This window comes from Saimiri boliviensis, chromosome 14, assembly GCF_048565385.1.
Source record: "Saimiri boliviensis isolate mSaiBol1 chromosome 14, mSaiBol1.pri, whole genome shotgun sequence".
NCBI lineage: Eukaryota > Metazoa > Chordata > Mammalia > Primates > Cebidae > Saimiri > Saimiri boliviensis.
This window is the reverse complement of record NC_133462.1, coordinates 41,198,736-41,213,035: the sequence shown is the minus strand read 5'-3', so window position 1 is coordinate 41,213,035 and position 14,300 is coordinate 41,198,736. Positions and strand designations below refer to the sequence as shown.

The following is a 14,300-nucleotide window of genomic DNA, read 5'->3' as shown; positions in this document are numbered from 1 at the left end:
AAAAAAAAAAAAAAGTTGGCCAGGCTGGTCTCGAACTCCTGACCTCAGGCAATCTGCCTGCCTCAGCCTCTCAAAGTGCTGAGATTACAGAAATGAGCCAAGGGACCATGCCAATTTAACAACAGACTTGGGGTTCTCAGCGGAGCCTAATGCTCCCGGGGTTAGGGGCAGGGACATAGCCCAGAGAGAGGCAGCAACTTGCCCAAAGGCACACAGCAATTCCTCTCTGTGGTTTAGGGCCTCCTGAGAAAGCACTGTGGGGTCATAACCAGGGTATCACAGTCCTGCTTTCTGACTGGCCCCGCTGACACCTCTCGTTACCCAGGGGCCAGAATGTCCAGAGAGAGACATTTCTAGGCCACACAGGGCTGAGCTGAGTGACGCGGAAGGGTGGCGCTGGGTCTAACAGCAGAGGAGGAGTGACCGAGGGCAGGGGAAGGACCAGGGAGGCCTGAGCCCCATCGCCGGCAGGAGCCATCGGGGTGAGGGGGTTTGGGGATGATCCTCAGCTCCTGGTGCTCAGGCCACCCCTCGGGTCTGCACCCTGTATCCCATTTCCCTAGTGCAAACGCCGAGGCTGGGCGCTCCAAGAGGTAACGGGGGAGCGAGGGGCGCACCGGAGGGCCCAGAGGAGGAGACCGTTTTACTACTGGTGATAAGGGCGTGCAGGAGTCACGGCACAGCACGGCCCGCGGGGAGCGCAGGGGGGTGGGTGCGTGGGTGGCCCGGGCGCTACTCACATATTCGGCCGTGTCATCCGTCTCCCACTGAGCGCGGGAGGAGGCGGCAGGGGAGAGAGGAGGGAGGTGAGCGGGGGGGCGGTCAGAGGTGGAGAGAGCGCAGCAGAGGTCGGGGGAGCGCAGGGGCCGCCCCGCCCCCGCCCGGAGCCCGCCCCCGGCCCCGCCCCGGCCCCCGCCCACCGCCCACCTGGGCATCGGCCAGCATGACGTCCTTGATACGCGGCGGCCCGCGGGCCTCGGCGCCCTCCATGCGCACGTAGTGGACCTGGTAGCCGCGGATCTGGCCGTGCTGCCGGCCGGGCGCGGGCGAGCGCCACAGCACGCGGATGGCCGTGGCGTTGAGCGCCTCCGCCTCCACCTTCCGCGGCGGCGCGCTGGGCACTGGCGGGCGGGAGGGGAGGGGAGGGGCGGGCGGGGCCGTTACCAGGGCGCCCGGCCCTGCCCCGGGCAGCGCCACTGTCCGATTCCAGGATGCCGAGTGGCTGCAGGTGAACGGCTGGGCGCTCTCGGCGCTCACCACCGGCTGGGAGGGCGTGGCCTCCTTCACACCCCCCACAGCCCCGGGAGGGGCCCCTGAGGGTGCGCCCCGTGGACCCAGGCTGCCCCCCAGGGTCTAAACCACCTTCCCAGGGCCTCCAGACACCTCCTCCTTCGCCCTACACTGCTTCCATCCTCATCATCGCCCTGCCAGATAGGGGCTCCCATCATTCATTTTACATTTGGGGAAACTGAGTGCCAGAGAGTTGATTCTGGGCTCACAGCCTTAGCAAGAGGCAAAGCCAGGATTTTGCACCAGGCAGTCCGGCTGTACGCTCCTAAATACTCCAGCAGGCAGGTGGCCCACTTGGCACTCAGGATCTTTTTCAGCCACCCCGTGGTTTGGGATACAGAGGAACTGCTTCATTCCTTCCCTGGGCTTAGGACGTGATGGGGCTGTCCAATGAACCTTAGAGGCTAAGGGCTCGGAAAACAAACCAGGTTCCCAGGACCCAGAAGCTGGGATTCTTTATTATTGAGACAGGTTCTCTTCCTCTGTCCCCTAGGCTGGAGAGCAGTAGCAGCTGCAACTATCGGCGTGCGCCATCATGCTCAGCTAACGGTGTTTGTTGTAGAGATGGGGTCTCACTCTGTCACCCAGGCTGGAGTGCAGGGGCAGGACAGCAGCTCACTGCAGCCTCCAACTGCTACGCGCAGCCATGTTTTAGAACATTTTTGGAGGAACAGGGTCTCACTGTGTTGCCTAGGCGGGTCGCAAACTCCTAGGGCCATACACTCCTCCCGCCTCGGCCTCTCAGAGTGCTGGGTTTACAGGTGGGAGCCACCGTGCTTGGCCGAGAGGCTGCAATTTTCCTGGGAAAGGTGTCTGTCATTTCTCTCCATGACCCAGGCTTCAACCACGTGACTCCAAGCTAGGACCAGCGCCTCGCACTTGCTAACTTGAAATGGGCCAGGACGGGAGCAGCGGCACCACGGAGCGTGGCCAACGCGACAGCCTGGTCTCCGTCCACCCGGGGCGCTGGATAACCACCATCAGCACAACCGGGCTGCAGGGGCTGTCTGCCGGCTTCCTCCACCCCACTTCCAACGGTTTCCACCGTCCCGCCAAAATAAGAGGGCAGCCAGCGACGCTGCCCAGGCACGAGGCTCCGGGAGCAGACGCTGCAGAGCTAAGCCTGCCCAGGTCTAGAACTGCCCATTCCAAGGTCAAGGAGCCCCGGGTTTCTCGGGGAGGCTGCTGGCTTCGCGGCTTCCTCCGAGCGAGGCCTGCGCCCTCTGGCCGCCAGCCCCGGTTTCCAGATGGCAGGCTCCGAGGCGGGGGCCGGGCTGGGGCCGGTGCGGGGTCCCGGTCCTGGGGCAGGCACTTACCATCCTCGTCGGTGCGGACGACCACGGGCGAGCTCTCGGGCCCTGGTCCCACCTCTGTGTGAGCGACAGTCGTGATGCGGTACTCGGTCCACTTCTCCAAGGCCTCCAGCAGGATCTGGGTGGTGGTCGGGGGGATGCCGTTCACCTCCTTGGGTTCCGGGTCCTCTGAGCCCAGCGGTCGGTAGCGGACGCTGTAGCCCACCAGGGCCCCGTTGTGCGTTTCCGGCGGCGGCGGGCGCCAACTTACCAAAATGGCCGTGGAGCGCACGCTGACACATTTAACGTCTTGAGGGGGGGCTGACGGTTCTATTGGAGGGGGGAGAACGTGGGGGTGGGGGCGGGGAAGGGAGGCGGGATGGGTGGGGAGGGGGGTGGGGAAACAAAAGATGGGAAAGAGAAAATAAAAAAGAAGATGATAACAAACAAAACAGAAGCAAACCAAAGAGAAGTCGAACCCAAAAGAAGCGGGTGTCAACCAAAGGTGGGATGGGCGGGCGGCTGGGACGGGGCGGGAGGGCTGGCCAAGAACGCTGTGCTCCCCGGGCTGCACCTGCGCCTGCATGGCGCGCAGTAGGTCTCGGGTCCCCACGCCAGAAGCGGGACGGGGTAGTAACAGCAGAAGCCCTTTCGATTAGGCACCTACTGGGTGCTGGGCATGGTGCCAAGGGGGACGGCAACAGAAGCTCCACCTGTTAGGCACCTACTATGTGCCCGCACCAAGGGCTTCACAAAATAAAGCATCCGTGTATTGAACACCTACTATGTGCCAGGCACCACGCCGAGAGAACGGCAACTGAAGCTCCATTTATTAGGCACCTACTATGTGCCAGCAACAAGGGCTTCACAAAATCACGGTAAAGCATCTACTTATTGAACACCTACTGTGTGCCAGGCACCATGCCAAGGGGAACACCAATAGATGCTCCATTAGGCATCTATGTGCCACACACTGTGCCAACGGGAAAAGCAACAGAAACTCCACTTACTAGGCACTTGTTACGTGCCAGCACCAAGGGCTTCACAACATGATAGCAAACCATCTATTTATTGAACACCTACTATGTGCCAGGCACTATGCCCAGGGGAACAGCAACTGAAGCTCCATTACGCACCTACTATGTGCCAGGCACCATGCCAAGGGGGAACGGCAACCGAGGCTCTATTAGGCATCTACTATGTGTCAAGCATTGTGCTAAAGGCGTCACAGAATGATAGCAAAATAAACTATATTTCAAACACCTACTATGTGTCAGGCACTGTGCCAAGAGGAACAGCAACAGAGCTCTATTAGGTTCCTACTATGTGGCAGCACAAGGGCTTCACAAAATAACAGTAAAAGCATCTATTTAACACCTACTATGTACCAAGGGGAGCAGCAATAGAAGCTCCATTAGGCACCTACTATGTGCCAGGCATCATGCCAAGGGGAACGGCAACTGAAGCTCCAATTATTTGGCACCTATGTGCCAGGCACCATGCCAAGGGGAATGGCAACTGAGGCTCCATTTATTAGGCAACTACTATGTGCCAGCACCAAGGGCTTCACAAAATAGTAACAACATCTATTTACTGAACACCTATTATGTGCCAAGCACCACTGTAAGGGGAATGGCAACACAAGCTCCATTTATTAGGTACCTACTATGTGCCAGGCATCATGCCAAGAGGAACAGCAAAAGAAGCTCCATTTATTAGGCACCTACTATGTGCCAGGCATCATGCCAAGGGGAACGGCAACTGAAACTCCAATTATTAGGCACCTACTATGTGCCAGGCACCATGCCAAGGGGAATGGCAACTAAGGCTCCACTGATTAAGCACCTATGTGCCAGGCACCATGCCAAGGGGAATGGCAACGGAGGCTCCATTTACTAGGCACCTACTATGTGCCAAGCACCATGCCCAGGGGAACAGCAATAGAAGCTCCATTTATTAGGCACCTACTATGTGCCAGTCATCATGCCAAGGGGAACAGCAACAGAGCTCTGTTAGGTACCTACTATGTGCCAGCACAAGGGCTTCACAAAATAACAGTAAAAGTAACTATTTAACACCTGCTATGTGCCAAGGGAGCCGCAACAGAAGCTCCCATCATTAGGTACCTGCTACGTGCCAGGCACCACGCCAAAGGAATGGCAACAGAAGCTCCAATTATTAGGCCCCTACTGTGTGTCAAACATTGTGCCAAGGGCTTCATAGGATGATAGCAAAATAATCTATGCCAAACACCTACTATGTGCCAGGCACCGTGCCAAGGGGAACGGCAACAGAAGCTCTATTTATTAGGTACCTACTATGTGCCAGCACCAAGTGCTTCACAAAATAATAGAAGTATCTACTGAACAGCTACTATGTGCCAAATGAGCAGCCCCAGCAGCTCAATTTATTAAGCACCTACTATGTGCTAGGCACCATGCCAAGGAGAACAGCAACAGACGCTCCAATAATTAGGTACCTACTATGTGCCAGGAACCATGCCAAGGGGAACAGCAACAGAAGCTCCAATTATTAGGCGCCTACTGTGTGTCAAGCATTTTGCCAAGAGCATCATAGAATGATAGCAAAATAATCTATGCCGAACACCTATGTCCCAGGCACTGTGCCAAGGGGAACAGCAACAGAAGCTCTATTAGGCACCTACTATGTGCCAGCACCAAGGGCTTCACAAAATAATAGTAAAAGCATTTATTTACTAAACACCTACCATGTGGCGGGCATCATGCCAAGGGGAACAGCAACAGAAGCTCTATTTATTAAGCACCTACTATGTACTGGCACCAAGGCCTTCACAAAATAATAAAGCATCTATTTATTGAATACCTTCTATGTGCCAGGCATCATGCTAAGGGGGAACAGCAATAGAAGCTCCACTTATCAGGCACCTACTATGTGTCAAGCATTGTGCCAAGGGCTTCATAGAGTAACAGCCAAAGAATCTTGGCCGGGTGCGGTGGCTCATGCCTGTAACCCCAGCACTTTGGGAGGCCAAGGTGGGCGGATCAAGAGGGCAGGAGTTCAAGACCAGCCCGGCCAACATGGTGAAACCCCGTCTCTACGAAGATACAAAAAATCAGCTGGGCATGGTGGTGGGCGCCTGTGATCCCAGTTACTCGGGAGATTGAGGCAGGAGAATCACTTGAACCTGGGAGGCAGAGGTTGCAGTGAGCTGAGATCACACACTGCACTCCAGCCTGGGAGACAGGGCAAGACTCGGTCTCAAAAAAAAAAAAAAAAAAAAAAAAAGAATCTGTATGTCACACACTATATGCTCAGGTGCGGTGCTGGTAATTACCGCATACCTACCATGTGCCAGGCATCATGCCCACGGCTTCATACAGTAACAGCAAATGCACTTATTAACTGACCACCCACTGTGGGTCAGGCATGGTGCCAAGGGATTCATAATAATTTTTAGAAAATATAGTCAAAAATGTTTTTTAAAGTAAAATCATTTATTTACTGAACACGTGCTACCAGGGACCCAAAGGCCACCCACCCCAAAGGCTTAGTGCAACTAGGACCATCCAACTGGCCTCACATGAAAATAATGCCCTGTCTTGAGCACCTACTGTGTGCCAGATAGATGTCACGGTCCTTATCAAGTAATAATAAAAGTGTCTGTTTACTGGACACCTCATACTGGACATTCATAGCTCATACTGAGCACCTACTGTGTGTCAAAACTCCTGTGTTTGGTTCTGACTATGCACCTGGCACCACACCAAACCCATTACGAAGCCCATCAACAGCAAGTCTCATTTATTGAGCATCTACTATAGACTGGGTATGATAATAGCCCTCTAAAGGGAAAAACAGCAGTTGTCATTTAAGCAACACCTACTGTGTGCCAGGCACTGCGCTAAAGGCTCCCTCAGAAAACAGCAACAATCCCTGGATATTATGCCCCTATTGTGTGTCAGGCACTGTGCTAAGGGCTTTATCAGAAAACAGTTAATAGTCTCTGCATATTAAGCCCCTACTGTGCGCCAGACACTGTACTAAAGGCTTCATCAGAAGACAGTAGCAGTCACCACATATTAAGCACCTACTGTGTGCCAGGTACTGTGCTAGGGGATTATTGAAAATGTTTCCACATATTAAGCACCTGCTATGTGTTACGCGACTCTACTAAGAGCCTTACAGAACATCAATAGCTTTCATTTCTTAAGCACCTACTGTGTGCCAAGCACTGTGCTAAGGGCTTTATTGGATAACTGTAATAGTGCCTGGCATATTAAGCACCTGCTATGTGTTAGGCGACTCTACTAAGAGCCTTACAGAATATCAATAGCTTTCATTTCTTAAGCACCTACTGTGTGCCAAGCACTGTGCTAAAGGCTTTACTGGGTAACTGTAATAGTGCCTGGCACGTTAAGCACCTACTATGTGCCAGGCATGACACTAAAGACCTTATATAACAACGGTAACAGTGCTTACTCACTGAACACCTACTACATGCACACACTGTGTCCAGGCCTTTGCAGACAGTAACTGCGTGTTTTCGTAAAAACCGTGTATCCAGCTCTATCCCACATCCTTCCAAAGGGATAATCACGCCCATGTGAGCACCAACTATGTGCCTCACACTGGGCCTCCTTTTATAGCAAGTGCCACTTACTGAGCACTTACCGTATGCCAAGCATTGTGCCACGGTTTGCAGAACAGGAACTGCTGGTACCCATGTTCTGAGTAGCTAACATGCCCGTGGCGCCAGATGAAGCTTGTTATAAACTGCTATTAGCTTCCATTTACTGAGTGCCAACGAGGTGCCCAGTACTGTGCCAATCCACGTGCCGATTTAAAACAGCGACTGCATCAGCGGGGCACCTACTGTGTGCCGGGCAGTATGCTAAGGTCTTTGCTAAATAAATAGTGAAGTTCCCGCATGTTAAAGGGAACTGTCTGTGTGTTAAAGGCTTATGAATCAGTCTGCATGTGTTCCGTGCCTAGTGCGGCCAGATGCGGTGCTGAGGGCATTAGTCACAGTAAGCTTCACCTTCTGTGCACCTCCCGCAGGTACAGCACCCTGAGCTCACCTTGCATATGCTGTCTTATTTAATGCATCTATTATCTCATTTAATTCTCACAACCCCTGGGGTGGTCAGAATGGTGACTCCCCACCGGCCAACCCAAGTCACCGGTGGGGAAACCAGATTCAAAGTCTGCCTGTTGGGTTTTCTGCGGTCACCCCACCCTGGAAGCTTTTCATTATTTCGTATGTCACCTCTCAATCCTGCCGAAAACCCGGAAGTGCAGCCCATCTTACAGGTGAGGAAACTGAAGCACAGAAACAGCAAGCTACCTGCCCAGGGGCATGCAGTCACGAGGGGGCAGAGCCGGGAATGGAACCCAGACTTGGCTGTGGCTCACGGGCTGGCTTGGTTTGACGCTGGAAGCTCAGTTCTCAGCCTTGTGCCGGCTGGGGATGGCTGGAGCCACACTCCCCCAAATGCCCACAACTTTAGAATCTACATCCCCCGGAGGGAGGCCCAGAGAAACGAACAGCCTCGCTCGTGGCAAAAGCATCTGAAACCCTCACCATCCCATCAGCTTGCCTGGTGCCGAGCAGGTGTTTACTCAGTACTATGGGCACACCCTCCTGTCCCCTGTCCTCAAGGACGCTGGGCTGCCAGGGACTGCAGAGGCCACCCCAACAGCTTACTTCAGCTAGAAAGCCCCTCCGGCCTCACTTAAAGCAAAACACTGGGGGCCCCTCCTCCAAAACCGGACACAGGGTACCCTTCCGTATTTCTTGACCAGCCACCCCAACCAAAGGTGCCCAGGGGGGAATCAGGCAGGGAGCACGGGAAAAAACAACACCAACCAAGGAATGTGTCGGAAGGAATGGATTTGTTGAGAAAGGGAGAGAAAAAAATAAAACCAAAACCATAATAAAATAAGAAACAACAGTGATGGTGATGACGATGAGAAAAACCATAATAAAAGAAAGAAAGATTCCTTCCAGAAAACGCCCAATCTGGTTACCTACCTTCCGCTCTTCAACCGCTAACTTATAAGACTTTCTTACGAGAGAGGGAACGGCCGAGCGCTGAGCTACAAGGCCAGACCGAACTCTTGGTGGGTCTCGGGATGCCAGCGGCCCCGCGGTCCTGCGCCGGCCCCCAGCGTGCGCGCGCTGAGGTTCCAGGCTGGAGGCAGGAAGGTGGCATGGTGTCTGGGGAGACCCACGGCTGAGTGGTCTGACCTGCACCTACCCTTGTGTTCAGCCTAAGGAGCCCGCAGCCCCCGGGGGGGATGGATACGCCTGGCCCTGCGTCTTTGCTGCCGCTTGTCCTGGGCCTCACCCGTCTCGGGGTGAGAAGCGGGGAGTCCCTTTTCCCCCACTCCCTGTCCTGGGCCGCCCCGGAGGTTCGCGTGGCTGGGCCGAAGCCGCTTTCGAGGTGACCACGGAGGTCGTGTCCTTCACAATCCGGCCCAACCTGCGTGACGTCTCGGGAAGGGACGTGTGCAGAGACGTGGACGTCTGTGCGTGAGCGGCACAGCGCGGTGGTGGCACGTGGTTTGGGAGTTTCAGGGGCCAAATTGGGGCCGTGGACTCTGCAGCCCAGAGCAGCTGGGGCAGGCGGGGGGCACACGGGGTGGGCCGTTTTTGTGAACCTGCTTGAGACCAGCGTGTACTCACCTTCAGGACACCTCAGCCGGTCTCTCAGGTGGCTGCCCAAGCCACGGGCCACCCTCACTGACTCCACCTCACACAGACGCGCCCAGATGCCTTGGAGCTGCCGGGGACTCAGCTCAGCTCGGTTTGGGGGGAGCGGGAAGGAGGGAAAGGGGCCGACGGGGGCAGAGGTTTGTGTCTCGGAGGCCCCTATCCCCAGTCTCGGCGGCTCGGATGCCCCGGCCCGAGTTGACGTTACCCTCGACTGACCCGAGACGCCCTTCTGTGCACACAGCCCGGGGAGGGGGCCTTGAAGGTCTGACCATCGTGACTGATTCCGAAAGAAAGCCTGAGGTGGCTACGTCGTGACTGACTGGGTTGGGGGAGGTAAGCGGGGGAAACAGAGGGAGGCCACGGCAGGGAGACCACGCCAGTGGAGGCCACGCTGGGCTGAGCAGAGCCAGGGAGGTGGGGGAGCAGGGAGACAGCAGAAGGGGCCCCGGCCAGCCCCGAGCTTGGAGAAGTCAGGGAGGGAAGGTGGCGGTGACCCACAGCCAGCTGCCAGGTGAAGGGTGACTCGCTCGAAACAGGGAGGCCGGGCAGGCACAGCAGAGAACTCCCGAGATCAGAGCCCCGAGTGGGGTCCTGCATGCCCCCGTGAAACGCAGCATCAGCTCCAACTCCACGCCTCCCCCCCTCGGGAGCTGGGACCTCATCCTGGGGTGTCGAGAGCCGAGGCTCCCCGCCCTTGGGGAAGGTGGGGTCGTCTCTGCGTCCTTTGCTCTCTCTGCGAATGGCGGGGTGCGAGCTGTGACCCCTTGCAAGGCCTGGGAAACGGGCGCCACGTGCCCCTTCAACCAGTCCCCTCTCCGGGATGGGAAGAGGACGAGGCGAGGTCCCGGAACCTCTTCCACACCAGGGGCCACACCAGCCACTACTCCTTGACCCCGCGTCTCCACCCAGGTCACCAGGCCCAGGGGCACGGAGAACCCCGTGCTGAGACCCTCGCTGTGCTGATGGGGAAACTGAGGCACAGCACGGGCAGATGGATCCGAGGTCGGGGAGCAAAGCGGAGACAGGCCCGGAGGCGCCCCCCCCCCCCCCCCCCGCTGCAGCAGGCCCCGCCTGGGTCCGTCCGCCGAGGGACTGTCTGCGGCCAGGCCGTGGTCCCCCCCGCAGAGAAGCGCGGCCCCGCAAGACACCTACTGGACTGCAGCGTGCGCTGCCGCACCACCGGGGTGAAGGCGCCCAGGCCCTGCGGGGAGCGCGCCGCCAGGCGGAAGGCGTACTCCGTGCTGGGCTTCAGGTCCTCCACCACGTAGGATGTCGTGGGGTCGAAGGTCCTTCCCACCTGGGGCGAGGCAGACAGGGATGGGGGGGAGACGGAGAGATAAAAGACAGAGTGATAGAGACAGAGGGACACAGGGACAGAGACAGAGAAACGAAGTGGGGGAGAGAGACAGAGACAGAGATAAAGGGGAAAGAGAGAGAGACAGAGAAACGGCAGAGACAGAGACAAACAAGAGAGGCAGAGACAGGAATAAACAGAGATAGAGACGAGAATGAGACAGATGAAGAGGTAGAGACAGAGAGAGAGAGAGAGACAGAGACACAGACATGCACAGAGAGAAATGGAGGGGAGACAGGTAGAGACAGGGACAGAGAAAGGAGAGAGACAGAGACAGAGAGGAGAAACATGCGGAGAGAAAGAGACACAAACAGAGAGACGGACAGAGACAGACAGAAAAACACAGAAAACAGAGACAGCGACAGAGAGAAGCCGGGATCGAGAGGGCCGGGGACACGCACACATGGGGAGCCAGAGCGCACACAGGAGAAAAGGCAAGGGAAGAAAAAAGGGGGCAGAGGGATGAAGGGACGGAGAGGCGAGGGCCGCAGAAGCAGAAGCAGTGAGGACGAGCGGAAGCCACAGCACACACGGGGACAGAGAGAAGGGACAGACGGCGGGCAGCGTCAGAGCGCGCCGGGGAGGAGCCCAGGGCGGGCCAGCTGGTCCCCGCGCCGCCGGCCTCACCTCCCGGCCGTGGTCGCCTTCCCGGAAGAGGAGCTCGTACTTGATGATGCTCTCCTGCCGTGGGGGGCTCCAGGACAGGGTGATGCTGGTCTCCGACTTTGCCTCGGCCCGCAGGTTCATAGGCTGGCCGGGCACTGCGGGGGCGGGAGACGAGCAGCAGTGGGGGGGTGTCCACCCCACGAAGGGAGTCCCACTTGCTGCGTGTCCTCTCTCTCCCAGAAAGACAAGCCCAGCATTGCCCCCCAAACAGCTGCCAGCTCTGGGGGCTTCTAGAACGCTGTTTTCCTGGGGACCTCACCCCCACCCCACTGACACCTGTTCCCCCATCCTCTCTTCTTCCAAGGGAAAAGAACACATTTAAAAATCCTCTCTTCTGGGCCGGGCGCGGTGGCTCACGCCTGTAATCCCAGCACTGTGGGAGGCCGAGGCGGGTGGATCACGAGGTCAAGAGATCGAGACCATCCCGGTCAACACAGTGAAACCCCGTCTCTACTAAAAATACAAAAAAATTAGCTGGACGTGGTGGCGCGTGCCTGTAATCCCAGCTACTCAGGAGGGTGAGGCAGGAGAATTGCCTGAACCCAGGAGGCGGAGGTTGCGGTGAGCCGAGATCGCGCCATTGCACTCCAGCCTGGGTAACAAGAGCGAAACTCCGTCTCAAAAAAAAAAAAAAAAAAAAAAAAAAAAAAAAAAAAATTCCCCTCTTCTTTTCTTTTTCGAAATAAGAGTCTTGCTCTGTCACCCAGGCTGGAGTGCAGTAGCGCGATCTCGGGTCACCGCAACCTCCGCCTCCTGGGCTCAGGCAATTCTCCTGTCTCAGCCTCCTGAGTAGCTGGGATTACAGGCACACGCCACCATGTCCAGCTAACTTTTTGTATTTTTAGTAGAGACGGGGTTTCACCATGTTGACCAGGATGGTCTCGATCTCTTGACCTCGTGATCCACCCGCCTCGGCCTCCGAAAGTGCTGGGATTACAGGCTTGAGCCACCGCGCCTGGCCCTAATTTTTGTATTTTTAAGTAGAGACTGGGTTTCGCCATGTTGGCCAAGCTGGTCTCCAACTTCTGACCTCAGGTGATCCGCCCACCGTGGCCTCCCAAAATGCTGGGATTACAGGCGTGAGCCACCATGCCCGGCCTGAAAATCCCCCTTTCAAATCACCCCAGTGTCCTCACTTCACTGCAAATCAGATGAGAGAGAAATTAGCAGAGAGGTATATGTGCATATTTTGTTTCCTTTTTAGTTTTTGAGTCAGGGTCTCACTCTGTCACACAGGCTAGAGTACAGTGGCGCGATTACAGCTCACTGTAGCCTCCAACTCCTGGGCTCAGGTGATCCTCCTGCCTCAGCCCCCTAAGTAGCTCGGACCATAGGCACGCACCACCACACTCAGCTAATTTAAAAAAAAAAAAATTTTTTTTTGAGAGCAAGACTTGCCCTGTCACCCAGGCTGGAGTGCAATGGCTCCATCTTGGCTCACTGCAACCTCTGCCTCCCGGATTCAAGCAATTCTCCTGCCTCAGCCTCCCGAGTAGCTGGGATTACAAGCAAGTACCACCACGCCTGGCTAATTTTTGTATTTTTAGCAGAGACGGGGTTTCACCACGTTGGCCAGGCTGGTCGCAAACTCCTGACCTCGTGATCTGCCTGCCTCGGCCTCCCAAAGTGCTGGGATTACAGGCGTGAGCCACCTCGCCTGGCCAATTTTAAAACTGTTTGTACACGTGGGGTCTATGTTGTCCAGGCTGGCCTTGAACTCCTGGCTTCAGGGAATCCTCCTGCCTCAGCCTCCCAAAGTATCAGTGTTACAGGTGTGAGCCACATTGCCTGGCCAAGGGTGCCTGTGTCAAAATCTGCATCTCGGCCGGGCACAGTGGCTCACGCCTGTAATCCCAGCACTTTGGGAGGCCGAGGTGGGTGGATCACGAGGTCAAGAGATCGAGGCCATCCTGGTCAACATGGTGAAACCCCGTCTCTACTAAAAATATAGAAAAATTAGCTGGGCATGGTGGTGCGTGCCTGTAGTCCCAGCTACTCAGGAGGCTAAGGCAGGAGAATTGCCTGAACCCAGGAGGCGGAGGTTGCGGTGAGCCGAGATCGCGCCATTGCACTCCAGCCTGGGTAACAAGAGCGAAACTCCATCTAAAAAAAAAAAAATCTGCATCTCTAATCTTTACCTGCCGACAGACACGGACAGAGCTCCAGCCACCCAGGCCCTTGGCTTCAGCGGATGCCTGAGTTTGCCTGGACTTTAGGTTTTAAAAGCCTGAGCCCCAAAGGAAAGGGTCAAACGCCCTCAGAGAGCTGGGGTCCCCCGTGCCTAAATGCCTCTTCCGAGTCCTTCCCCTGGGGTGGACAGGGAGACTGGCCCTCTGCGTTGGGGGTCGGGCAGTTTTCACTTGTTACTTTCAGACCAGGCAGCGACGGTCCCTCTAATGAGAGCCACAGGCGGAGGGTTCTCTACCTCCCACGCCGGCAGCAGCGGGGAGCAGCGGAGAAGGAAGTCCACACGGACCCCTCGGCTCCCACACAGCTGCCGGGAGCTACCCAGGCGTCTGAGCCTAGCCCTGTGAGCTTGTCAAATCAGGTTTTTCAAGAGCAACCAACAATTGGGCTAGGATAACTCTCTGATTTTATCTTTTGAGACAGAGTCTTGCTCTGCCACCCAGCCTGGAGGGCAGTGGCGAAATTTTGGCTCACTGCAGCCTCCACCTCCCGGGTTTAAGTGATTCTCCTGCCTCAGCCTCCTGAGTAGCTGAGACTACAGGCGTACGCTACCACGCCCGGCTAATTTTTTGATTTTTGATTTTTATTTTTTTTTAGTAGAAACGAGGTTTTGTCATGTTGGCCAGGCCGTTCTCAAACTCCTGACCTCAGCTGATCCACCCATTAAAAAAAAATCACCCACGTTTAGAAATCACCTTTTTGTTCTTTGAGATGGAGTCTTGCTCTGTTGCCCAGCCTGGAGGGCAGTGGCACGATTTCGGCTCACCGCAACCCCCGCCTCCTCCGTTCAACCAATCCTCCTGCCTCAGCCTCC

At 56.1% G+C, this 14,300-nt stretch overlaps 1 protein-coding gene across 5 annotated transcripts in view; it reads right to left on the bottom strand.

Moving 5' to 3' along the window:
- The window catches only part of PTPRS (protein tyrosine phosphatase receptor type S), a 133,367-nt gene that overhangs the window by 24,381 nt on the left and 94,686 nt on the right, over positions 1-14,300 (bottom strand). For 3 of the 5 annotated variants that reach the window (XM_074384758.1, XM_074384754.1, XM_074384757.1), the window contains 5 exons: positions 11,261-11,394; positions 10,432-10,576; positions 2,607-2,912; positions 928-1,121; positions 741-767 (listed from right to left, as the gene is read on the bottom strand). In XM_074384758.1, the coding sequence (XP_074240859.1) occupies positions 741-767; positions 928-1,121; positions 2,607-2,912; positions 10,432-10,576; positions 11,261-11,394 (806 nt within the window). The remainder of the gene's footprint in view (positions 1-740; positions 768-927; positions 1,122-2,606; positions 2,913-10,431; positions 10,577-11,260; positions 11,395-14,300) is intronic. The other 2 variants (XM_074384755.1, XM_074384756.1) reach the window with 1 other exon arrangement.